Source organism: Camponotus vicinus, unplaced genomic scaffold (assembly GCF_025532165.1).
Source record: "Camponotus vicinus isolate PSW18456_S1 unplaced genomic scaffold, iyCamVici1.0 SCAF_5, whole genome shotgun sequence".
Classification (NCBI taxonomy): domain Eukaryota; kingdom Metazoa; phylum Arthropoda; class Insecta; order Hymenoptera; family Formicidae; genus Camponotus; species Camponotus vicinus.
In genome coordinates, this window is record NW_028141977.1 from 21059356 (window position 1) to 21084065 (window position 24710).

A 24710-nucleotide genomic window follows, 5' to 3' on the forward strand; every position below is an offset into this window, starting at 1 on the left:
TACATGTATGATAACAGTATCGAAAAGTTAAAAATATATTTATATTTATTCCTCCAATGTTCTGAATATGGAATGTATTTTTTGTTACCAGTTAGACCAGTTGTTACACGTTACGTTAATTACAAATTTGCTGAAAAGAAGGAAATAAAGTAATATATATAAATTATCTTATAAAATTAAGTTACTTTTGAAAAAATTGTTAAAAGTTATTAATTACTACTTGATAATTTATAAATATGTGAAAAAAAAGTTTGAAAAAATTACACAAAAAGTTGTAGCTATTAAATATTATTAATATAATTAGAATATAATTATATTAATAATATTAGTTAATAATATAATTAATGCAAGAGAGATTCCTAAAACTAATAATAAATAGAACTTGACAAATTTTGATACATGGTTAAATTTCTAGAAACAGTTTTCTTTTTCTAAGATATTCAAAGTATTATGCATATTTTTTCATTCAATTTTGCGTAACTTTTAATACCATGATTTGCAAGGGCTCGATCTCTTTCATCCCATATTGTAAGACCGTCGCATGCACAAATTTTTTTTGTATTTTGAAATAATCCAGAAGATCTGGCTATAATACCACAAGCCAGGCTATACAAGAAAAGAAAATTTAATTTAAAACAGTAATGGTCAAATTTCTGTAATAATATAATAATATGTAATAATTTATTCCATTTATACCTAATTCCACTGTTTCCATTTATTTTGGATTCTGGATTGTCACCTTTCCCTAGATCATCAGGGTCATTGGTAATAACGAGCGATCTCCCAATGATATCAGATATTTTAAGGAATCTGTCTATCTTTCGAAAAGTAGCTCTACCTGTAGCGTCTGCTAAGATATTACCAAGATCACCGATATGCTGCAATTACAGATGTTATTAAAAAATCTGTATATGTGGCACATATATCTAGAATTTACATAATTTTTTATATTTACTCTCTCCGACAGATCATTCTCAGGAGCGCCATGTGGAGAATTATTTGGATTGAAGTGTTCACCTACGCTACGATAACAATAAAATTTGCTCAGATTATCTAAAAATTTTTTATTTGTAAAACTGACTTACCTATCACAGCCATTAGATATATCGCCGCATTCGTGTATATGCATACCATGCTCTCCCAAAGTCAATCCATCAACCGTACCATCTATAATACATCCTTGTGGAGTCTGCGCAAATCTTATTACACCTTTGATTAAATTGCCTACACTGTATCCCGAATTCCCACCCAGCATTGATACAGCGCTTAATCCATCTATAAAAGTTACATAGAATCAGATTTCTTAATAATAATAAATAAGTAATTAATAAAAAATATGTTTAAACCTCCGTATCCTTTCAACACTGCCTGCCTTCCAGTTTGTTCGATCCTTTGTTGAATGATAAAATAAGGTAGGTCCGTTTCAATGATAACGGTGCCGCGTTCCAATGATATATCAATATTTCGAATACCCTTTAAATCCGATACACTCTTAGAAATTGCGTCGACACATTTCTCGCATGTCATATGTACTGCAAACTCAATCTGTGGAAAGAAATGAGAGAGAGAGAGATTATATATAATCCTACAAATTTGACAATATCGTACTTTAGTTTGCCAATAATGTAAAATAATTGCTTACCTTTGCCGAAGCCATTTGCATGTACGTGTAGTTATATCAACATGATAAAGCAAAAATTTGGAAAGCCGGATTTTTGTTCTTTTTGCAAAGATGACATTTATTAATTTTACACGTTATATTATCTTCCCTATCTTTATAAGCATATTTTTTTCTCGCAAAATTCGCAGACGTATATACATATATTCCCGTCACATCGTACGATTCATACATAAATAGTGCGTACAATTTTTTAAATTAGACCAGGAACACAGACTTGGCACTTGGCACAAGTGCCTAATCATAAGTATAATGGCGTTTTCGAATGGTCAGGTTTGACCTGACCCGAAGTAGTTTACTAGCCGTCATTGACCAATCACAGCCATTCTTCTGCAGAATGTAACCATACATTGGTCAATGACGGGTGACACCCGATTGACCACGTCGCCAATTGGCCAATTCAAAATAGGACTCTTTGATTGGTCAATCGTTGCTGGTTACCCTAAGCACAGGTCGATATATGCTGCGTTCGGGCCATCACACACGAAATTGCATAGCTGCATATGCATAACATAAGACCATATGGACCAATGAGCATCGAGTATTATGTTATGTAAGTCAATATGGCGACTTGATTAACCAATCAGGATAAAAAGAGCAAAGATTTCTCTATTCTAATTGGTCAATCGAAAATCACTCGATGCTACTAGACGAGTAGATTTTCGAACGCATTCAATGTGCGAGTGCGCATAATCTCAATCGCTATAATTATTATAATAATTTTTTAAATATATGTAGCTTTTTTAAATATATGTATTTATTAAAATTTAATGTATATGTGTGTGTGTGGTATATATAGTAGTTTGTTTATTATTATTTGTTTATCTCTCGACAGTCATCGAAGAAAATACCGCGAGCTTTGGCGTTCGCTAGTGTTCGCCGTCAGTGGCGTTGCTTTCCCAAGCTCTCTATTTCGGAAATGATATCTCTCGTCTCTCTCGTTCCCGAAATTGGATACATATTTTGCAGAGTAAATTGGCGATAATTGCTAATCGCGCGTAAGCCGTATTATAACAGGAATACGCTTTATGTATTGGACGAGCGGTGTTTGTCAACGCGCGGGTCGATCAATTTCTGCTAGATCTTCGGTAATATCACGTAAATAATTTTTGCACTTTCGGGTAATTTCGCGTCGTATCGCGAGAAGTATAGCAGAGTATAGCTTCGAAAATACAACGAAAATGGACGTACCGCACACGTGAAGTGTTTTTAAATAATTCCTCGTGAAAGAGAATCTTTTCGAATTGTGTCGATTTTTCTCATCGAAGAGACAAATCGTGAATTGCTTCGAACATGTCTGTGACCTTTGCTCAACGTGGTAGGCCACCTCCAAATCCTGCTCAAATACAGAAGGTAAAGGTATTGACCAAAGCTTTGGAATAAAATGCTGTTAAATAATTTAATAATCATTAACTGTATTATATAAGAAAAATAAAATGTAAGTCGCACCGTTTGTGAAAATTGATATGTGTGTGCGCGCGCGCGCACGCGCACACACACACACAAGTATATATTTATTTTATATATATATTTTATAAATTTTATAAATATATTTTATATATATATATATATATATATATATATATATATACACACACACATATATATATATATATACATGCACATTTCTTTAGATGCTCGATGAGAATAGCCAACTTATACAAATGATTCAAGAGTATCAAAATAAAGGCAAAGTACAGGAATGTGTACAGTAAGTAATAATTAACGATAATACAGTACAGTATTTTTCAGATACATTTTATATTCTTTTTTTAATCATCTTAGAAAATAAATCGCCATTGTTTATGAAACAACATTGTATTAACAACTAATGAAAAAAGTTTGTATAACCTTTCGCTGCATTCTCTATTACAAAAGCTGCATGAATTATTCCGATTATCCGATATATGACTATAGGAATTAAATATTTTATTCTTAATTCAATATAATGGCTACCAATTATTTTTTATAGTATTAAAAAAATACATTCCTTTAGCAATCCTTTTCCTTTAAATTTGATATTAGACTTCATTTTCAGATATCAGCAAATGCTACATCGCAACTTGGTATATTTAGCATCTATCGCAGATGTGAATCAGAATCTTCAAACTTTATTACCTGTAAGCGATAAATCTTAAAAGAAAAAACGTGCAATAAAAATAAGTAAAAAACATTTAATCCAATAAAATTGCATTGTTGAATAAAATTTGTGCAACAATTTTTTAACTTTTTGTTTTAAGCTACCTCAAGGTTCTATTCCCAATGGTCCTCAGCATGCTATGATGAATCCGCAAGGGCTTCCAAGCGGTCCAGGTGCTTCGGGTGGTCCTGGGGGAGAGATGACTCCGAATACTCAGCCAACTATGCCAATGTCGAGTTTTAATCAAGGTCAACCAATAGCGCAAGGTTATCGTGGGCCTGTGATGCCTGGTCAAGGACCTACCATAAATAGTACGTTACTTTCCAGTTTAAACCTATCGATGGAAATTTTCTTCATACTTAATTTAACTTTATTTCAGATTCGTAATTACATATTATATGAAATTTGAAATATAATTTCAGACTGGATGTTTGAGATTAATAATATTTTATCATTTAATATTTTAATTTGTTAACATAGGACCTCCAACTGCACCAGGTCCGCAACAATATAGAGGACCGCAAGGTTATCCTCAACAACCTTCTCAGCAAGGTTATCCTGCTCAATATGCCAGTCAGAATCCTGGCTCTAATTATCAAGGACCTCAAGGATCCGCGTACACTCCTGGTCAACCGAATCAATACGGACCGCCAAATGCTTCTCAGCAACAAGGATATAGCGCGGCGACGCAGCCAAATTACGGTCCTCCAACTACAGTGAACAGCTATGGTCCGCAACCAGGTGGTTATCCACCGCCGGGCACGACTCAGCCACCTTCCGGATATGGACCACCACCGCCAAATCAGCAAGGCTATCCGCCGTCTAATGCTTCGCAGCAAAATTTCTCATCAGGTAGTCAACAACAACAACAACCAGGACAATATGGTAGTCCTAGTCCGCAACCAAATTATCAACAGCCTCCGTCCCAAGCGCCACCTCAAAATGCATACGCCGCTGGACAACCTGGAAATTATCCCCCTCCATCCTCACAGGCATACGCGAATAATGTTCCGCCGCAAAATTACCCACCACCTCCGACAACCAGCGCGACTCAACCTCCTCAACCTGGATCTCAGCAAAATGCGGGTCCGCAGCCCAACTACGTTAGCCAACCGAGCCCAGGTCCTGGTGCAACGCAATACGGTCCCGTTTCTACATCTCCGCCATTTAGTACTTCCTCCGCGAGCGGTGGCAATACTTACGCTCAGAGTCAGCCAACAAGCACGCCGTCTGCCTCGACGCAGACATATCCGCCGAGTAGCGGTCCGCCACCGACATCGCAGGGTGGAAGCTATGCATCCCCGGTTCCGCCGGCCCCTTCTGGATATTCCGTTCATCAAACACCTCATCCGACGTCGCATCCCCCGCATCCGCCGCCACCGCATCAATCACCTCATCAGCCACCGCACACTCCGCATCAACCACCTCATCAGCCATCGCATCAGTCCTCGCATCAACCGCCCTCTCATCAATCGCCGCATCAGCCACCGCAACAATCTCAGCAACAGTCACAAACAGCTTCACAGACGCAACAGCAGCCGTCTCAAAGTCCAGCCCCGAGTGGATTTCAACCACCATCCGGCCCGCCGCAAGGTCCCGCCCCACCACCCGGCCCTCAGCAACAGCCCGCTTATGGACCCACTACTACGCAAACGTACGTTCCACCGACACCAGGAGGGCAACCGCAGGTATTGTTCAAGTATTCTATATTATACTCGAATACATTGAACACTAAGCATTTAAACATTTACATTTATTATTTGCTTCGTAACATGAGATTCATTAAAATGCATACGTCGCTGGAATTACATTATATGTAGTTTGCGATTCTTTATATCTTGATTAAAAAAATATTTATATTATTATATAAGTTATATAAGCGCTATATAATTTTTTTATATTTTATACTTATTTATTTATTTAGAAAAAGTATTGTATGGTACAGATATGGCTAAATAATGCATTTATTTTTCTATTCATTATCTATATTAAAATTATAGATTTATAGCCCACATCCACCGCAAGGAGGACAACCGCACTATGGACATCCACAATATCCTCCTCAAAGTTACCCTCCGCCGCCAGCAGGTCAAGGATATCCACAGTATCCTCCACGACCACCCGGTGGACACATGCCTCCTCCACCAGGACCACAAGGGCCACCACCACCTAATCAGTATGGAAGTTATGGTTATCAACCACCCACACAATAAAATATATTAATTTCTAAATTCACATAAATCTTCAGTTAATGTATATATTGAGAATATTTACATTATCATTTGCATTTTATTGCGTATGTCAATATACTTTATTAATGTAAATTCGTAATATTATTATAGATATTGTGGATATCCATATTAACGTGAATACAAAGAGTTCCACCAGTGATGAGATTAGAAGAAATTGTACGGAGAACTTTATATAATTCAATCTCTAACGTATACACATCTCTAACATTATGATAAAATAAATACTTGGAACAAAAAATTATGTATAAATTGAAATTTAGGAGTTACTATAATAAATAATACAATTGAACTTAAATTAAAACTATCGACACTTTTCAGTATTTACATACATATTTTAATGTGTGGTGTAATTTATAGTAATTTATATATAATTTTGTTTACATTTATGTATAATTTTGTGTAATTTGTGTAATTTATATATAATTTTGTTTATATGTATACATATATAATTCAAGTTACATTAAAATAAAAAAAACAACAATTTCGTTTTTACATTAAATTCATCATTACTAAATGATCTCTCTGAGATGAGAAGTATGCCAAATATTCCAAATGACTTGTGCGACTCTTGTCTTCTTGTGAAAGTTTTAATCTGAAAAACGTATACGTATTTGTTCCTCGATCTTTTGTTTCATTATCCGTGTACACAAATAATAATATAGATATCCATCATCATTAGATTTGTAATTTTTTATATCTATTTTTTTTTAACTATAGTAAAGAAAATAAACCTCAAAAATTTTATTTTTATTAGAAATATATACATAACCTTTTATTCGTACAACTAGAGAATACATATAAATAGAAAGTGAAAGAGAATTTTACAATGCAATGGTACAAATATACCATGTAAGAAGATAATTTGTTCCAATGTTTCGCGCGTTGTCATTGCATAATTGATATAATGTCAAGTTTAATTTCATAATCGATATAATGTGGAATGTATATATAAAATATACTTTCCGATATTACACGTATATAATTAACGATACAATTTAATATGGAGCATGACGAAATTTAGTCATATATCTATATTTATTCCATAAATATTTTTCGAAGATGTTGATAATTGTACAAATAATATATCTTGTTCAAGTTCTCGCGACATAATTTTAAATTAAATAAAAATATTAAACGAGAAAATAATTGTTATTGTATGTGTGTATAAAAAAAATGTGCGTTATAAAAAAAATTCATTAAATAATAGAGAGAAAGTTATTTGCTTTTCAAATTGTCTTTGAGATGTTTATATTTCTTTTTTATTTTTGGTACATACACATCCATACTTGATGATAGATATGAAATCTTAATAAACCGATGTGCATGCACACACATGATACTCGTATGGCAATGTGGATTTCCATTGTAATAATTAATAATAGAAAGATGTTAAAAAAAGAAGATGTTATTAAATTTTACAATTCATCTTTAAAGTTTAAATTGCTAAAATGACATTGACAAGAATGATTAGGTTGTGGTACTTCTTCCATGTTATCTAGTATCTCAACTTTACTCTTTAAGTGTTTACTCCATTCCTGAAATATAAAAATCATATTATTTGGCAAAAATATATCCCTAAGAAATATATCTAAAATAAGACTTTCTCACATACATGAAATAAAACTGTATAGTAACATAATATATCACGTGGTAATAAATTGTCCCTTGCAAATTGTCTGGCAGATTTAACAATCTTCAATCCATCCTCATCATGTTCCTTTGCCCATATAATTTTATCAACAAGATCCGAGAGATCGCTTTTTACAGGTACATAATGTAATCCAGGTGTAAGATCTTTATAGAAAAATTCATAATAATTGGATTCTTGCTTAAATACCAAAGAATCTCCAGCAAGTAAATATGGGAATCGATATGCTGCTACTGTGCCATCAATATTCAGTTGGTACTTGTACTATGAAAAAATTATACAGAATCAATATAAGATTGCTAACAAAGTTTTATACATACGATTTTAATTTCTCTTTTTTGTTGATCTTTAATGAACGTATAAACTGTAATATTGTATTTACTATTTCTATTCACATTTTTAAAGCTTTCATATATGTATGCGTGTACAATTTACAAAATTATAATACATTTTTGAAGAAATAGAAAAGAATAATTATTTCTTTGACTAATATAGCACTAAAATATAGCATTAAACACTGTACATGGGCTTTATATATACACTTGTATCAAATATTGCAATGACATAAAATGTATAATTATTTTTAAAAATGTAACTTTGATAAAGAGATTTAACTTTCTTATGTTCACCTTAAAGAAATTAAAAAATGATACATGGTTTTGCGCAGGTCCATATTTATCCATTTCATCTCTAAAGAAAAAGAAATTAGTAATAGAGACATTGAAAAGCTCTGGATGCTCTCTTGAAATATCTATTAAATTTAGCCGTTCCCTTCTGGAATCACGTCCACGCCAAAATAATTGTTTAGTCTTGTTCTTCCATGACAGTGCAGTGTTACCTTGTACGGAGAGTGTATCTAACATTACCCTATTTTTCAGGAATATAATATCACGAGTAAAATGATAATTAGAGATTATTAATTTATTATTGATGTATATTATACCTTCCCATTGCTTCCAGGGATGATTCTGTGATATCGTATGTAGGCATAACAATGTCTTTCGTATTGTCAGATCCGCACCATGAAAAGATAGGATAAAGCGGGCCTGTATCAGGGACGAGCGGCCAATCACCCAGATTTACAAAGAATTCAATATCTGGCAATACCACTTTACGTGCAAGTGACAACAATATAGCATCCATAAATATTTTAAAGCCAACATGTTGACCATAACATCGCCTGTAAATCTAATTTAATCTAGTTTGAGACATTTATAAATGAAAATATGTATTATATATATAGATTGATAATATTTTGTAACATATTTACTCTGTTGGATCTCAATACATAATGACAAATGCTAACACTGGTTGGTTGATCATATCTTTTGATAATACTGTGGCGTATTTTATCAAAGTCAATATTCAAAAATGGAGAAAGATCATTATGTATTTGAGTGTAATTTTGTCGACACTGATAATGATATAGCCAATTAACGATTGATGGATTTGGACAGTAACATTCCTCCTCATAAACAGGACCTAAAGAAAGATTTCCTTATTAAGCTTAAATAAAAAGAATCTTTTAAAAAGATTTTAGAAGATAAAAAATAGATGCATACCTTTGATTTCTGAATGAGACAATGATAATTCTTTTCCCTTAATTTTTACTTTAATATTAATGTTAGAACAAGTATTAAAAACTTTGTAGCGTACAATAAAACTTCCATCTTTACAGTCAAAAATTTGAGTCCATATTCGACATGGTACATTATTAAGAGACTGTCCATATACTTGCCCAGTGACTATATTTTCACCAGGAGATTCTGTTAAACTAAAATTTAAAGTAAGATGATATAATTTTGCATATAAGTCAAATAAATTGTAGAGATATTAATTATAATATTGTAAATGCATAATTTAGCTTCAAGAGAGTATATATATATATATATATACACACACAATATTTCTAGCTGAAATTTTACATTTTTATCTTTAAAAATTACATTATCATATAATAAATTTTTAGAACATTCTGTATATAATTGTTAGAGCATAAATATATATAATAAATTTTGTTACATTTTTGATTACCATTGGAATCATTAATGACTTTGTAATTATAAATATTATTATAAATAAATGTTATATAGATGTATTTGTAAATGTTCAACATATTTGTATGTCCATTTCACTATTGAATAAATATATATAAGAAATATATATGTAAAAAAATATATATATATGTATATAATTGAACATTAACTTTCTTCCATCTAAATCTACAAGTTGTAGGAAGAAATATCTGGCACGCATGGTAATTTCTGTTGGGCTCAGTCCTGGACCCCAGACAATCGTTTTCAGTGGATCTACATCAAAATGATTTCTCGCTCTCGCGCAAATAAATAATAATAACAATGTTGTTAGGTGGCGCATAATTGTTGGAAATATTTATACCAAACTGTCTTAAATTAATATATATAATGCCCCTACTACTGAAAATATAAATTTTTAAAATTAATTGTAAGGTTATGATGACGTTTGCTTATAGCTATAAGATTCGCGTAAGATTTGAATTATTTCTGTATGAAAATATAAACTTTCACATGTCATAATTTATCACACAAATCGCGTTTACTCTGCGAGTTTATATTTACTTGTACATTTATTGTAAATGCATAAATATTTCAGTAACCGGCTGTTTGTGCGTGGTTTACTTTTGACAGCTCGAAAGTTTCCTTATACATATACTTCTTTACTAATTGATACGTGCACTCGTACGTTATATGATACACAGCACACATGCATATTATCCGTCGTTGAATTTTTTTTTTTACATAAAGCTGATAAAGTAAGACGATTGCATTTTTTTGACTAAACAAGTTTATGAAATTATTTCTCACTGACTTAAACATAATCTCAATTATCTGGAAGAGAAATTTTAAAATCACTAACACAGTATCATAAAAGTTAAAAAAAAAATATATATTTTTTTAATTTTTATGATACTGTGTTAGTATACATATAAAAGGTTCATAGATATTATAAAGATATATATACATATATATATATATATAAATGATGTGTTGTATGTGCATGAGCAGGATTAACCAAGATACATTGTTAATATGATAATTTTTATATTATATAATTTAATGTAACTGTTTACATATTTTTACAAAGTATTATCTATATAAATATAAAATGTTATTTTATATACACACACACACACATGTATGTATGTATACATGTAATACGCATTTTTATCTTTTAAATTAATTTTTACTAACATTTTTTAATTCTTACATACATACATCCATACATACATACATATATATATATATATATATATATATATATATATATATATATATTGCATATGAATAAATAAATAAACTTTTAATGTTTCTATAAATTGCTAATGAAAAATACATCATGATAAACATTATCATGTTAAACACTAACAAATTTGCTCAACATTACAAATATATTTTATTACATCTTTTTTATGTCTCTATTAATGTTTCACTTAAAAAAAATATCCAATTTGGAAGAATGATATATATATATATACACACTAATAATATTATACATGGAAAAATTGTCTCATTTTTTTACTTCATAAAAGTTCTTTTTCCAATTTCAAGGCTTCCAACCAAGAAAGCTGTCCTGTATTACTATCTGCTTGAATATACTGCTTGTGATGGATTGCACGGGCTTTCGATTTCGTTGAGCTTCCATGATATAAGAGACCTTCCCTCGGGCCTCTGCTCGCGATATGTCACCCCGAAGACCGAGCAGCCTGATGAGATGGTCCTCGGTCATGTCGGGATACTTTTCGATCAAAGAGTGTAAATCGAGCGAGAGAATCTCGGCATCCTCGCACCTCAGTACCTCGGCGAGACGTTTTATTATCTCGAACGGCGAATTGAAATTACCGATTTTCGGCGCGATTCTGTCGAAGAAGTTCTTCAACTTGTCCGCCTCCGTCATTATCTTTGATGTGCAGGTCAGGCATTCGTCGTACGTTTTCAATGATATCTTTCTCTGTAACATCGCAGATATGTAACGCTTCGCGATCAGATTCTGCGCTTCGGTAATAACGTACTCAAAGTTTTTGGGACTCAAGTGATTATAATCCTGAAAATAATCCTCCAAGGTAACGCAGATAGTCTCCACCGGGATGGGCGACGATAACCACTTGGGTGTAATCAAATCTTGAAAATGCAGTTCCAGGTCCAGAAAGGATTCTTGCAACAATATGGCTGCAGCCTCGTTCCTCAATTGCTGATAATTCGCCAAGAGGTTTTCAAATTTTACAGTGGCATCCCCGGTAGTATTGGGCACCCAGTAAAGTTGCTTCATCTGCTGCGCTAATTCGTTAAACTGCATACAATTATTGACTACGGTAATCATATGATGAGTGAAGTAAGGAACCTGACTCCTGTCCTCAAAGTGTTTTGTTTTAAATTCTAATATCGCCTGTCTATACATGTACCCATATTTAGTTACTTGTTCTATGCAGAGGACCAATGCTTGCGCCGTTAAATCAGAACTGATGGTCTTGGCAACTTGAAGATTTTGATCGATCATTTGAAATATAATAACCGGTGCCGCGGTGTGATAATATAGTTCTTGAGTACTGCTGTCGGGTAAGATACCGCTTCTCCAATCGAGTTTCTCCGTTTCCAACGTTTTTCTCATCCAATCTTCATAATTTTGACACATGTTTCGCAAATACTTGTCCTGAAGATCGTTTAGCATCTCGGGACTAAGTAGCGGACCGATATCGGATGTGTCGATATTTAATTCGGGATGTCGCATCAATTCTGGTCCCGTATAAGTGTTCATAATCCATGCCAACAGAGAAACATATTCGTTACCTTCCAATCCACCGGTAATTATATCCTTTAAATGTTGGGATAGACTGGTATGATACATTTTAACAAAAGTTCTCACTATGTCGTACCAAGGCGGGAAACAAGGTTTACATAGAGTCTTTACTACTCTCAAGTCCTCGAGGATCAAGAGTCTCGTAAGTTCCAAATATCTTACCAGCCACATTTTGTTATCCGCCCTCTCGTCCACCTGAGTTCCTTCGATCCTATTAGCCACCGATTTCTCCAATACCTTCATCGCCATGTCCTTCCATCGCTTAGGTCTACCTGGTGCCATAAAACCACTTTGCTTGTGTCTTTGAATAGCAAATTGATCCGCTTTTTCTTCCCTTTCTATAATTCTCAAAGGTGTTACTATGATAGTAGGCTCTTTTCTAACTGTATTTAAGGTACGACTCAATACCAGCCTGATCTGTTTTTCCATAAGTTGGGAAAGCATTTCCACATCTTCGAAATAAGCTTTTAGCATAATTGTATCCGCTGGCGACTGATTCGGCAATTTATGAAGCTCGTACAACAATTCGTCTCTGGAAGTTTCCAGATCCATCAGGCTTTGATGCGCGTGCAGCAACTTACCCTCGTTTATCCATTGCTTCGTCTTCTCGACGCTCTCGGGAACGGTGAATATGTGCTTCAAGTTCTCCTTCGCAATGACGTATTGAGAATGACGCATGTTCTCTTCCTGTACCGCCTGTAGCCTGGAACTGAGCTTGAGCACAGAACTGAACAGCTGATTAACATGATCCAGATCGTCTTTGACGATGGCGATACTTTCCAGAGAACTTTGTAGCTGCTCAAAGCCGACTCTGACTCCGTCCAATTGACTTTGCATCGCGGTCTTTAGCATAGTCTCGACGGATGCCTTTTTCCTACTGATTCTACGTTTATACATGTCGATTTTCTCCAGTTGACCTGGCCGCTGCAAAAGATTTGCGACGTACTTTGTACCCCTAGCTATCGCTTCTTCTTCCAATTTTTGTAGATCCTCTACATTCGTCGTCATTTTTGTTGACATTTATACTCCGAATCGGCAAACTGTCAAAACTTTATTCGTCTTTTTTCTTTAAAGGATTTCCGTCTCAGCGCTTTGTGCGTGCTTCCCTTCTCTTTAAATGTCTCTCTTTTATTGGATAATACAATGCAGTTTTGTTTTAACTGAAAAATATCTTGAATTTTATTAAACTGACATGTATCGATATCGGACGGGCCTTACCAATGCCCGTTTGTCTCGGTTTATCCGGCCCCAGCCAGTTGTGTCAAGCTGTGCGGAAGACTTTCTCCTTTGGGAACATATTTCACAGATGAGAAAATAATTAGAGGGCGTGTAGCAAACGAGACCGAGAGAACAAACTTGATTGGCCGCGCCACATTGGTTGGGAAGACGCTTTAGATGCTTGGAAGCGTTTGATTGACCAATCGAGACAAAAGGAGTAAAGATTTACTTAACCTGATTGGTCAATCAAGCGCTTCAAAGCATCCAGAGCGTCTCCTCGACCGTAGCCATTGGCCTGGTTTACACCGACCGTTTGATACGCGTATCAAATGTTATGTTCGTACTAAATGTATGGTATAAACAATGCCGTTTGAGTTGGTACGATACGCATTGAGAAGGCGTATCGTATCAAAATAATACGCGTATCAAGCATATGTGTGGCGCTGTAAATACTTGTGCATCAAAGAACGAAGGATTAATATAACAAGGATAATATAGAGAAGGATAATATAACACTACTGTGTATCACTTGTCGACTCTTCGTACTTTATTGCGTACTTTAGCTGGATTCCTTAAAGCGCGCGCATGTATTTATACATTTGATGTAAACGCAGTCGAATTAAACGTTTGGTGCGCATTCTTTTAATTCGCGTATCAAAAGACGTACGGTGTAAACCAGGCCATTGTGAATAAAACGGGAATGTTCCTTTCATTCTTTCTCGTCTAAATGAGTGTGTTCCACTTTATTTGTCTTTATTTAATTTTCGATCAACAACAACCCGATTGGCCAATTCAAAATGGGACTCTCTGATTGGTCAATCGTTGCTGGTTACCCTAGGCAGATCGATATAATTGACCAATCGCGTCGCAAACGTGGGTCAAACGGGACGCTCCCGATGATACTACGAGTGTTGCGGAAGTTTAAAGTCGGGTCTACAATAGGTAATTTTTAAGCCTTAAGGACTCCTGCACACAGGACGCGGCAACGCTTGCCGCGCGGCGGAAGTCGACGCGATAGCCAATCAGCAGATACATAACATCCACCGCGCGTCAAAGTTGAACTCAATCCAACTTTTGTATTGGTTATCGCGTCGACTTCCGCCGCGCGGCAAGCGTTGCCGCGTCCTGTGTGCAAAAGCCCTAAGCCTTAAGAGATTGACTAATCACAGTCAAGTATGAAGAGAATACCCGACTGTGATTGATCAATTTCTTAAGGCTTAGGGCTTAAACTACCTATTGTAGATCGGGACTAATGGAACGTATCCCATATAAGATAAAAGATATTCTCTGATATTTGTCCAAAGATATTTGTGCATGGACCTCGCAATTATTTCTCAAACCGTGATTGATTGATCAAGCAATCCCTCTTTTGATGTAATATAAATTTTTGAAAGAAGCGTATTTTTTTTATTAAGACGCATATTACTTACAAAAGATACAATTCGATATCTGTTGGATTTTAGATGGCTCATCTGTCACAATTGTCCTCTCTTGCGTTACAAAATATTCGGCAGATCGCAGTATTAGGTGATGTTAATAATTTAGGTTTGTATTAGGATTGTACAAATTACTTTATCGATATACGATATATATATAAAATTGAATATATAGATCAAATAAGAATACTTAATGTGTGAAGGTTTTATTATTCCATCTTTTTTTATTTAGCAAAAATATGTGTCAGATATGCATCGAAGAAAGCTAGTGCTAGTACCAGTAATAGATCTGGCCATGCTAGACCGAAACACAGAGGATGGAGAGTACAAGATGGGGCTTATGTACAAGCGGGTACAATATTGGCTACGCAGTTAACAACCAGGTTTCACCCAGGCCTTAATGTGAATATTAATTATGTCTTCCAATTTTATTATAAGCTCTCTATATTCTTATATTTAATATTTTTGATTTTTATGTAATAGGTTGGTTTCGGACGAAATGGAACCTTATTTGCTTTGGAAGCAGGCAAAGTAATGGTAACTTGCGAGAAAATTAATCCTTGCTGGAAGCATCCCTGGGTTAAACGAAATTATGCTGGCCGTGAAGACCAAGTTATATATAAAAAACACTTTAACGTTATTCCAAAGTCACAACATGGTCAATTTCAATTAATTGATAGAATATAAATATCTATATTATATGTAAAAAACGTATACCAAAATTCTTTATTTTAAAATCTAAATACTTAGTACACATGTTATTGGCTAAATATTCAGATATTTAGCTTCGAGGTTATTCTTATCTAATAATTTATTACACATATAATAAAAAGAAAAATTTCTAAAAGATCCCAAATTAGAATTGAAATTAATTTCTTCGAGAATTAAAATTATGATATAAAATCAAAATGCAGAAATATCTGTGAAGAATAACACTTTAAAAAGGTCGATTAAATTAAAAATACGAATATAAATATGCTTTGAAATTTGATCAATATTAACTATTTTCAATTATGTTATTTTCCGCCCACTGGAAGGATTGATATTTTACTCTATCTTCTTCTTCATAATATGTAGCAAACACTAATGTCTTTCTAACATGGCAACTGATTCTACATTGACCCACAAGTTCTGTAATGGACATTTCTTCATCCTTGCATTTGCATTGTATTATAAATTGTGAATGAAACATTATTGGATCACCTGTAAACAGACTGTTTTTTTATCTCAACAAGTAATATGCATAAAACAGGATTTTATATCGATATAAAAAGAAACTAATATTGCACCTGGATATACTAAAAAGTCACCACCAAATTTTTCTCCACTAGTAATGTAATATTTTCTTTCCCAAAGATCCTTATACACTTTATATTTATGTCGTTGACTGGAAGTAAGTGGATATTTCCACTCCATTACTTTTATATCATCTTTATTAAACCATGGATATGCTAATAATATAAGAATAAATTATATCAAATAAAGTGTGTGTGTGTGTGTGTGTGTGCGTGTGTGCGTGCGTGCGTATATATATATATGTGCAGATTACAAGCTGTTGCGTGTATTACCTGTGTGTGTTTGAACAAGAGCTTCAGTTTTATTTAATTTAGGTAATTTAGCCAACTCTTCCTCGAGCAAATTTTGAGTATTAATTTCAATTTTATCTAAAGCTTCCCGAGTCTTTTTATCTAATGGCTTCTTCATATTTTTTTTACTTGTATGTAATCCCAGTATTTTGCGCTTTTTTCCTTCGACAATTTTATCCATCACAGAAGTAATCTTACAAAAAAATTTATTCCATTCAAAAATATTTTCTTCTCTCTCTTTCTCTCCCTTAATATTCTTTTAATATAAATACGTATAAATTACAATTACCTGTTTCTTTCTGTTTTCTCTCAAACATTCTGCTTGCTGTAGAAATAGCATATTCCTGTATTCCTGAAATTTTTCATTCAAAGACTCAGTTGGTGGTTTTTCTAGATTTGAGCATTGTATGAGACAAGCAATTTTTTTCTCGAGTAAAAGAGTTACTTCTTCTGGTAATAGAAGTAACGGAAGACCTGAGAATACATCTTGTCTAGTTGATTTTGGAAAAGAACCCACTAATTCGCCGATTATTCTATGATTTTGTCGAAGTTTCAACCAGTCTATAGAATCAAAACAACAACAAACATCAAATTAAATACATGCTTAATATATGTATTAGGCTTCTAATATATAGTATAATAATATATATATATATATATAACTTTTCCTTTCTTTTTTTGTTATTTACCATTTGCATTCCATATAAAAACATTATTTTTCGAGGAAATTAGATAAATGACATCCAGCGCATCCATAATTGTTTAATTAATAATGCCTCAAAGAGGAAAAAATGCATTATTAAAATATTTGTAACATAGTTTCTAATCAGAATCCTTATTTTTTCAGATCACACTCAATCACACAATCTGTATGAAAACTGACGAAAACCAATCGCACCTAGAACTGTCAATTATGGATCATGTATGTTTGAAAATCTTTGCTCCTTTTTTTGTCTCTCGATTGATCAATCAAGATCAATTCTACTGTACTGTGCAAGTAGATTTTCGAACACATATGATATCTTTTAATATATGTCATTGGCTGATTTTTCTATGTGTATCTTACATTGAAATAGGATTGGCAAATTTTTTTCTCTTTCCATCTTTCTTCCTCCTTAGACACGTAGCATTACGTATTATGCTGTGCACACAAGTTCCTCTGAACGAGATCCTTAAGACGCAATGCGCACCGTTCATAAAGAGGATCTATGACGTCACAAGTCCATTTTCACGAACAATAAATTTGCGGAAAGAAGGGGAAGGGAAGGAGAAAAGAGAGAGTGGGAGAGAGAGGGGTGATTGTCGAACATCTGTCACCAAGCGAACGTTAGCTCCGCTCAGTCCCGAAAACCGCGATACTGTCATGGCACCCGCTTTTGTGATTTTTTGAGACAGCCACGTACACACATACGTACATAAACGCGAAATCGCATTGTGGCCGGTGTTTGGTGATTTTATATATAAGACGAATCTGTTTTACTCCCCCATATACACAGAGGGTGAGTGTGCGATATCGCCTGGCCAACCCTTGTTTATGTACTCGTTATCCGCATGCGAGCAAGTATGGTGAGCGGTTTTAGGGCAAGCCCTTCGACTCGGCGAGAGAACATATTAATTTTGCCGGACCAATGATTTGTAATACAAATTAATAACAACATCGCGAGAGGAGGGCGACTTTTTTCTTCGAATTCATAAATTCTATTTAAAGTGCTCTATATTAATAAATAAAGGACACACGTGGATGATTTTTTAAAATGATGTTTTAAGTCTGTACAATCTCCGTACGCTTACATTTTTTAATGATATCGTGTATCGAGAAATATAAATATAAAGAAAAAAAAAACACGAATTTTACATGCTGTGCTAATACTAATACGTACATGTATATGTATTTTATATAATGTGTATTGTTTATCTATATAGTAATATATATTGTTTATCTATATAGTGGTTGTATTTGCATTAATAGTGATTCACGAGATTGTCGTTTTAAGCGACAGATTAAAAAATCATTAACAATATTTTTCATTTAATATAGCATAATAATATTATCACATATGTGTACTTATTAATACCTCAAAATTTATACATAATGAATAATATGAATAATATTGAATATAGTTCGAATATATTATTCATTATATATAAATATAGTAATATAGTATTAATATAAGTAATAACTATAAAATATATAATAGTATTAATAACGTTTATCTTTTCTTTTAGATAATAAATCATGAGTTCAGGTAGACCAATAAAATGTGTAGTAGTAGGAGATGGGACGGTAGGAAAGACTTGCATGTTAATCTCATACACAACGGACAGTTTTCCTGGAGAATATGTACCTACTGTGTAAGTAATATTATTTAAATTAATACAAGTTGTACGGTATTTGCTTTTTTGTAAAAGAATCCCTTACTTTTTTATAGTTTATACATTAAAGACATACTTTATGACAAGGTTTTTGCCTTAGTTTCTTTCTTAGACCAATCAAATGGAGTGGCTAATAATAGTAGCAGAGAGTATGAGATACCTAACTGCTGTGTACAGGAAGTAATTTATTTCAACTTGTCTTTTTATGTTGCTTCCTGCCCTTTAGATTCTCACAAATCTATTTTGGCTTTATCTCATTCGGCAATATCTTTCTCAAATTATATATTTTGTATAATTAAAATATAAACATTTAAATAAGAATAAATAATCGTTTATTTCTTTTTTTTTCTCGTTTATTTCTTTTTTTTTTGCTTAGTTTTAAATAAAATTTAAAGTTTTAAATAATCAAGATTTAAATAAAATATATTTAATAGATAAAAAATAGATTGTGAAAAATACAAAATGTACACGTTTTTAACATTTTTTCAGATTCGATAACTATTCTGCACCCATGGTTGTTGATGGAATTCCAGTTAGTCTAGGATTATGGGACACAGCAGGGCAAGAAGATTATGACAGACTTCGTCCTCTCTCCTATCCTCAGACAGATGTGTTCCTCATTTGTTTCTCAGTAACGAGCCCTTCATCATTCGAAAATGTAACCAGTAAATGGTACCCTGAAATAAAACATCACTGCCCGGATGCACCAATGATACTCGTTGGAACTAAAATAGACTTACGAGATGATCGTGAAACGCTTACTGCCTTAGCTGAACAAGGCCTTAGTGCTATTAAGCGTGAGCAAGGGCAGAAGTTGGCAAACAAGGTTTGTAGAAGAAAAAAAAAACACTTTATAAAAACCTGCATAATTCTTATTTTATATACTAGAGTAATTTAGTAATAAGTGATTGCATGTCATAGATTCGTGCGGTAAAATATATGGAGTGTTCTGCTCTCACGCAACGTGGATTGAAGCAAGTGTTTGACGAGGCAGTACGTGCTGTTTTAAGACCCGAGCCGCAAAAACGTCGGCAAAGGAGGTGCATTATGTTATAAACGATAAAAGGAATTGCAAAGAAAATCAGCATAAATAAACGTAACGTATATATAGCAACAGATCAAAATAGATCTGATAATTGAACGCAAGGGAGAAATATGAATGAATTTTTAAAGAGAAATTGAATAGTACATGTGCATTTTAACGAATTATTCTGGCAGCTATAGAATATACCGCATCACAGAAAGAGTACAATTTATAACTTTCTGGTCTCAGTCACACGATGCTAATTCACGACCAGAAAGTTTAGACAACGAGAAAGTAAAAAAAGAAAAAAAGAAAATAGGATAACTATTTAACAGTAATTGCAGGAAGAGATTTATTGCTTGTTTACAGTTGTCGTTTTTTCAAGTTGTGTTTATGCATACATCTGCATATTGCTGGAAAAATATATGATTGTAATAGCGGTCGTAGTAATCAGAAAAGAAGCTCACACATAACGTTTCTTTATATTTTACACCAGAGAATCTCTGTTAATTAATATTGCAGTCCTGCAAATCGATGATAATACAGTGTAAATGTGCTGTGATGACTAAAAGCATTAAGTACCGAAGCTTTACTTATCAGGGCTGCCAGATTTTCGACTTTTTACATTTACAATATAGTAAGAATATTGATTTTAATACATATATAACGCGATAGCTATATCATAACAATCACATGCTGGAAAGTTTTACGACGTGTAAAACTGGCATTATATAGAATTATTTCAACATACAGTGCCATAGCAACGAATAATCAAATAAATGTCGCAAGCACTCTCAATCACAATCAGTTCTAGACAATATATGTGTGTGTATTTTACTAACAGCAATTAAGAGTTTTCTAGTGTAGAAATTTTTAACGGCAAGAAATTTTATCTGTTAGAGAAATTAAAATATAATGTTTTCTTAGGCAGTAATATAGCATTTGTCTTTCCATTTTTTTTTTTAATATTTAGTATCTTTAATTTATTTATATTTCTAATAAAAGAAATGTATGTATATGATGTGCATACAAGATACTGCCATATAAAATAACATAAACATGAAAATTCATAGTATTTTTCGTATTGTTAAAAGAGGAGCATTAATACTATGGTGTGGTAATTGTGTGCAAATTGAATTTGATAATGCATAAGACTTTATTGTCTAGAATTGCGACAAGTTTTCCAATTATTAAAATATATTAAAAGAAATAATAATGTACTACATCTGTACATTAATATTTATTTTATTTTGATAAATCTAAAAAAGCAAGTTATTTTAATGTAATTTTATTATATTGAAGAATTTTTAAATATAATCTCTCTCCATTTTATAATGTAATATTTCCAATTTGTAAAAAAGTTAAAATATTCTACAAGTTTATTGCATTGATGCAATTTGCTCATTAACGTTGCTTGAATATGTTTTTAGTAAATGAATATGTTTTTAATAAATTAAAAATATCTTTTGCAAAAATAATAATCAAAAAAAATATATCAGTTGAATACACAAAATGCCAATAATAAATATACAGCGATACAAAGTCCACTTAAATTGAAAAATACAAATTTAGCACAATGTATTTTCTTAAATACTATAATATATCTCGCTCTCTTCCGCATTTATTTGTACGAGAATTGTTTACATAAAAAAATTAACACAAAAAACTATGATAATTTAGAGAAAGATGGAGATGTCTTGTACAAATAAGTGATCTATTGCTATAAAGTTGCTCATATCATTATCTCTAATTCATTACCTTATTAAAGAATTATACTCGCGATTATACTTTTTTCTTATTTATAGATTTTTTTTTATTTGCACTAAACGTAAAGAAAAGATCAAATTTTATTGCCATAGATATACTATACTCTCTTTCTAAGAAATGATAAAATAGTGTGATGATAAATGGATATTACCCTACTTGTAATCATTCTATTTTTTTATATTCAAAAGATAAGGATATATAGAAAAGATATGACCTTTTGTGCCATATTTGTGCTTTCCATTTGTAAAACAGACTTAAATTAAATGCCACACTTGATATTCTGGGGGAGGGGGAGGGGTGGGGGGCGCGGCAAATTCCTAAATAATTTAAAATTTTTCAAAGTTAAAAGAATATTTATAATACTAGAACGGTCGAAAAGGTGGACAGCTATTTAGAAGAATAATTCTCTCCGTCTTATTTTTAAAAGAAGAAATAAGAGTAATATTTTTTCATAATGATAAAACAACAGATTTTTCTCATAATCTCATAATATTACTAATACTAACTTACAAAGGCATACATTTTTCAATTGTTTAAAAAGACTTGGCGATCAAAATCATTATTTTGATTGTTTCAAAAAGCCATAAAATGTAAATAAAAAAGGCATATTACAATTTATTTAGATGTGCATAATGTATCGTAGAAGCATATTCTAAATTTTGATCAAACCTATACATTTTAAAATATAATTTTGAATCTTTTCTACTTTCAAAATCTTTGTGTACACACTGATACAAAGCAATTGTTGGATTATTTATTAAAATATCAGATAGGTAATTAAGCGGATGCAATATTATTCGTATTTTGTTTGAGTAATGTGACATATTATTCGAGATAACTACATACAACTACATACAACGTTAGATAATGATGTATGTAATTTATCTTGCAATAAAGTTCTAATATTTTTACTTAAAAAAAGAACATGCAATCTTTTTGGGCTAGAATATTCAATAAGTAATATAAAAGTGTATGTCTTCAAAATAATGATTAATCAAGTTTAGCCTCTCTCTATTTTTTATCTTTTTTATTACAATTTTTAGAAAGATAATTTAAATTCTTTATATGTATATGTATACGTCTGCATATGTGTATAATAACGTATTAATTATAGCACAATTAATAATATACTATAATTATGTATTATAAGATAATATTATGCGTAGATTGCATTTTTTGTAAGTAGTGCACTTATTTTACAAATTTTAAGATACTTGTACACATGTTAGCTTTCATCTTATATCATATAATACTGCCAAGTGACAAATGACGAATTAACAGCAGCAATATGTATTAATAGCAGTATTTGACAATTTATTTCTATTATTCTTACATGTATTCTTTTGGTACGAGACATTAATTTTTATATATTTTTGTTGAAAAGAAGCAAATTTAGTGTTGCGTAACTGATAGAATTCACAACATTATTAATAGCAGTCGATTGAGATAGCATGTACATTGCCCATACATTTTGATGACAAATTTTAATTCGAACAGTGTAATGTAATTTAAATTTCACTACTTACAACTTTTGCACTTGACGAAAATCGCGCGTAAGATGCAAATTATTCTTTTCTACTTTTAACAAAATCATTGAAGGATGCTATAAACCAAAGTTAATAATAATATATTATGATCTAAGATAACATTTTTATGTTTTTCTGTTATGGATTATTGCAAATAAGTATACAAAGAATGAATGTATAAGAAATGTAAAAATATTCTAGTCATCACGAATCTGCTTTTAACTTTTATTCGTGTACTACGCGAATAAAATGCTCCGAGAGATTGCGTATAAGCAAAAAGAAAAAAATACAATCCCTAAATGGAGCGGGTTAATAAGCGTATGAATGAGCGAAAAAGAGCAATGAAAATAAAAAAGAATATGGGGATATGAAAGTAAAGAGATGCAACTTAATATTGTCAATTTAGATAGAATGCAGAAAAAACCAAACGCGACGTGAGAACAGAAATTCTGTAGAAATTACAAATATATGTATATGTGCTAGGATATATATATATATATATATATATATATATATATATAACTTCAATTATAAATAATTTATAAACACTTGTCTCTATTTTCGTATGTATGATAGAATTTTTTATTTATGTTACTAACATAACATTACTAATATAAGGGCAGCATAAGAGAGCATCCCATCGCTCTTACAAATTTTTCAATCTTATGGATTTTTACAAACCTTTCTTTTTTCGATGACAATGGAATACTTGAATAAATTATATATATATATATATATATATATATATATATATATATATATATATATTTATGATATATCTTCTCTACGCTTAATGCACTCTTTTGCTGTCACAACGATAGCGAAAACAGCGGTAACAAGTAGCGGCCTCGAAACTGATTTATCGGATTATCCCGTTTTCTTAAGAAGATTATAATTAACAATAACAACTACAATGTGAGCAACACGATTACATAAACGCATATTCTATATAGCACTAGGAAGCATTTATTTTTTATTTATATGTATTTTGAAAATAACTTTTTCAAATAAACGATATAATAAAACTACTACAAAATAGCGTAGTTGCGAGACATCGCTAGCTACATGTACATCTCCTAGTTCTTTATAGAGAGATTTTGAAAAATTTCCTTCCTTGTTTTACAATTAGGACGTTAATATCTCTGTTCTGTTCTTATATATATAAGTTGGGAAATATATTAAAATATATACGATATTTATTTATCCGTCGCGCGCGCGCACAATTTATA

The 24710-nt window shown here is 32.2% G+C and overlaps 7 protein-coding genes across 21 annotated transcripts; 3 read left to right on the forward strand and 4 right to left on the reverse strand.

The window, feature by feature from the left end:
- Window positions 1-21: 21 nt before the first annotated feature.
- Ccs (copper chaperone for superoxide dismutase) lies at window positions 22-1922 on the reverse strand. 2 transcript variants are annotated; one of them, XM_083100482.1, is made up of 7 exons: window positions 1643-1921; window positions 1347-1545; window positions 1086-1275; window positions 956-1022; window positions 697-878; window positions 491-606; window positions 22-130 (listed from the first exon to the last, which is right to left on the reverse strand). In XM_083100482.1, the coding sequence occupies exons 1-7, from the start codon at window positions 1661-1663 to the stop codon at window positions 120-122; spliced, it is 786 nt and encodes a 261-aa protein (XP_082956608.1). In that variant the 5' UTR covers window positions 1664-1921; the 3' UTR covers window positions 22-119. The 2 variants fall into 2 exon arrangements, with proteins under 2 accessions (XP_082956608.1, XP_082956607.1); XM_083100481.1 differs by lacking the exon at window positions 22-130 and having other exon boundaries at window positions 298-606; window positions 1643-1922.
- Window positions 1923-2491: 569 nt separating this feature from the next.
- Window positions 2492-6371, forward strand: LOC145972147 (uncharacterized). Of its 3 annotated transcripts, XM_083100470.1 has the most exons (7): window positions 2492-3037; window positions 3313-3389; window positions 3717-3798; window positions 3919-4129; window positions 4299-5506; window positions 5819-5994; window positions 6161-6371. In XM_083100470.1, the coding sequence occupies exons 1-7, from the start codon at window positions 2972-2974 to the stop codon at window positions 6180-6182; spliced, it is 1842 nt and encodes a 613-aa protein (XP_082956596.1). In that variant the 5' UTR covers window positions 2492-2971; the 3' UTR covers window positions 6183-6371. The 3 variants fall into 3 exon arrangements, with proteins under 3 accessions (XP_082956596.1, XP_082956594.1, XP_082956595.1); XM_083100468.1 differs by having other exon boundaries at window positions 5819-6371; XM_083100469.1 differs by having other exon boundaries at window positions 2493-3031; window positions 5819-6371.
- Window positions 6372-7301: 930 nt separating this feature from the next.
- Window positions 7302-10548, reverse strand: LOC145972151 (protein O-glucosyltransferase 2). 6 transcript variants are annotated; one of them, XM_083100479.1, is made up of 8 exons: window positions 10354-10548; window positions 9925-10150; window positions 9281-9492; window positions 8989-9200; window positions 8662-8906; window positions 8348-8585; window positions 7683-7982; window positions 7302-7605 (listed from the first exon to the last, which is right to left on the reverse strand). In XM_083100479.1, the coding sequence occupies exons 2-8, from the start codon at window positions 10092-10094 to the stop codon at window positions 7486-7488; spliced, it is 1497 nt and encodes a 498-aa protein (XP_082956605.1). In that variant the 5' UTR covers window positions 10095-10150; window positions 10354-10548; the 3' UTR covers window positions 7302-7485. The 6 variants fall into 6 exon arrangements, with proteins under 6 accessions (XP_082956605.1, XP_082956604.1, XP_082956603.1 ...); XM_083100478.1 differs by having other exon boundaries at window positions 10322-10548; XM_083100477.1 differs by having other exon boundaries at window positions 9925-10153; window positions 10322-10548.
- A 563-nt stretch (window positions 10549-11111) lies between these two features.
- Window positions 11112-13861, reverse strand: Sec6 (Exocyst complex component Sec6). 2 transcript variants are annotated; one of them, XM_083100105.1, is made up of 2 exons: window positions 13770-13856; window positions 11112-13711 (listed from the first exon to the last, which is right to left on the reverse strand). In XM_083100105.1, the coding sequence occupies exon 2, from the start codon at window positions 13569-13571 to the stop codon at window positions 11301-11303; it is 2271 nt and encodes a 756-aa protein (XP_082956231.1). In that variant the 5' UTR covers window positions 13572-13711; window positions 13770-13856; the 3' UTR covers window positions 11112-11300. The 2 variants fall into 2 exon arrangements, with proteins under 2 accessions (XP_082956231.1, XP_082956232.1); XM_083100106.1 differs by having other exon boundaries at window positions 11542-11705; window positions 11767-13861.
- Window positions 13862-14990: 1129 nt separating this feature from the next.
- Window positions 14991-16415, forward strand: Mrpl27 (mitochondrial ribosomal protein L27). The gene is made up of 4 exons (XM_083099746.1): window positions 14991-15143; window positions 15233-15314; window positions 15438-15607; window positions 15689-16415. The coding sequence occupies exons 2-4, from the start codon at window positions 15233-15235 to the stop codon at window positions 15890-15892; spliced, it is 456 nt and encodes a 151-aa protein (XP_082955872.1). The 5' UTR covers window positions 14991-15143; the 3' UTR covers window positions 15893-16415.
- On the reverse strand, window positions 15918-18169 carry Tsen34 (tRNA splicing endonuclease subunit 34). Of its 4 annotated transcripts, none has more exons than XM_083099737.1 (6): window positions 17481-18167; window positions 17237-17352; window positions 17081-17143; window positions 16774-16984; window positions 16495-16656; window positions 15918-16408 (listed from the first exon to the last, which is right to left on the reverse strand). In XM_083099737.1, exons 1-6 carry the CDS (start codon window positions 17545-17547, stop codon window positions 16203-16205), a joined length of 825 nt encoding a protein of 274 aa, XP_082955863.1. In that variant the 5' UTR covers window positions 17548-18167; the 3' UTR covers window positions 15918-16202. The 4 variants fall into 4 exon arrangements, with proteins under 4 accessions (XP_082955863.1, XP_082955862.1, XP_082955861.1 ...); XM_083099736.1 differs by having other exon boundaries at window positions 17081-17352; window positions 17481-17567; window positions 17858-18163; XM_083099735.1 differs by having other exon boundaries at window positions 17081-17352; window positions 17481-17695; window positions 17858-18162.
- Mtl (Rac family small GTPase Mtl) lies at window positions 17988-24517 on the forward strand. Of its 3 annotated transcripts, none has more exons than XM_083099743.1 (4): window positions 17988-18357; window positions 19018-19143; window positions 19654-19990; window positions 20086-24517. In XM_083099743.1, exons 2-4 carry the CDS (start codon window positions 19028-19030, stop codon window positions 20218-20220), a joined length of 588 nt encoding a protein of 195 aa, XP_082955869.1. In that variant the 5' UTR covers window positions 17988-18357; window positions 19018-19027; the 3' UTR covers window positions 20221-24517. The 3 variants fall into 3 exon arrangements, with proteins under 3 accessions (XP_082955869.1, XP_082955868.1, XP_082955870.1); XM_083099742.1 differs by having other exon boundaries at window positions 17991-18290; XM_083099744.1 differs by lacking the exon at window positions 17988-18357 and adding an exon at window positions 19265-19344 and having other exon boundaries at window positions 19017-19143.
- The last annotated feature ends 193 nt before the right edge of the window (window positions 24518-24710 follow it).

Bases quoted from the DNA above. Each gene is read 5' to 3' on its own strand.
- Mrpl27 (XM_083099746.1), top strand. From the start codon at position 15,233: ATGGCTCATCTGTCACAATTGTCCTCTCTTGCGTTACAAAATATTCGG. The intron at 15,315-15,437 runs GTTTGTATTAGG...TTTTTTATTTAG, and splicing joins AGGTGATGTTAATAATTTAG to CAAAAATATGTGTCAGATAT. The intron at 15,608-15,688 runs GTGAATATTAAT...TTTATGTAATAG, and splicing joins GGTTTCACCCAGGCCTTAAT to GTTGGTTTCGGACGAAATGG.
- Sec6 (XM_083100105.1), bottom strand. From the start codon at position 13,571: ATGTCAACAAAAATGACGACGAATGTAGAGGATCTACAAAAATTGGAA.
- Tsen34 (XM_083099736.1), bottom strand. From the start codon at position 17,547: ATGGATGCGCTGGATGTCATTTATCTAATTTCCTCGAAAAATAATGTT. The intron at 17,353-17,480 runs GTAAATAACAAA...TTGATTCTATAG, and splicing joins TTTTATATGGAATGCAAATG to ACTGGTTGAAACTTCGACAA. The intron at 16,985-17,080 runs GTAATTGTAATT...TTTTTTTGTAAG, and splicing joins GAGAAAACAGAAAGAAACAG to ATTACTTCTGTGATGGATAA.
- LOC145972147 (XM_083100468.1), top strand. From the start codon at position 2,972: ATGTCTGTGACCTTTGCTCAACGTGGTAGGCCACCTCCAAATCCTGCT. The intron at 3,799-3,918 runs GTAAGCGATAAA...TTTTGTTTTAAG, and splicing joins ATCTTCAAACTTTATTACCT to CTACCTCAAGGTTCTATTCC. The intron at 5,507-5,818 runs GTATTGTTCAAG...TTAAAATTATAG, and splicing joins CACCAGGAGGGCAACCGCAG to ATTTATAGCCCACATCCACC.
- LOC145972151 (XM_083100479.1), bottom strand. From the start codon at position 10,094: ATGCGCCACCTAACAACATTGTTATTATTATTTATTTGCGCGAGAGCG. The intron at 9,493-9,924 runs GTTAATGTTCAA...TTTAAATTTTAG, and splicing joins GTAGATTTAGATGGAAGAAA to TTTAACAGAATCTCCTGGTG. The intron at 7,983-8,347 runs GTGAACATAAGA...ATTTTTTCATAG, and splicing joins CATTTTTTAATTTCTTTAAG to TACAAGTACCAACTGAATAT.
- Mtl (XM_083099743.1), top strand. From the start codon at position 19,028: ATGAGTTCAGGTAGACCAATAAAATGTGTAGTAGTAGGAGATGGGACG. The intron at 19,144-19,653 runs GTAAGTAATATT...ACATTTTTTCAG, and splicing joins GGAGAATATGTACCTACTGT to ATTCGATAACTATTCTGCAC. The intron at 19,991-20,085 runs GTTTGTAGAAGA...TGCATGTCATAG, and splicing joins GGCAGAAGTTGGCAAACAAG to ATTCGTGCGGTAAAATATAT.
- Ccs (XM_083100481.1), bottom strand. From the start codon at position 1,663: ATGCAAATGGCTTCGGCAAAG. The intron at 1,023-1,085 runs GTAAGTCAGTTT...TTGTTATCGTAG, and splicing joins ATATCTAATGGCTGTGATAG to CGTAGGTGAACACTTCAATC. The intron at 607-696 runs GTATAAATGGAA...TTTCTTGTATAG, and splicing joins AATGGAAACAGTGGAATTAG to CCTGGCTTGTGGTATTATAG.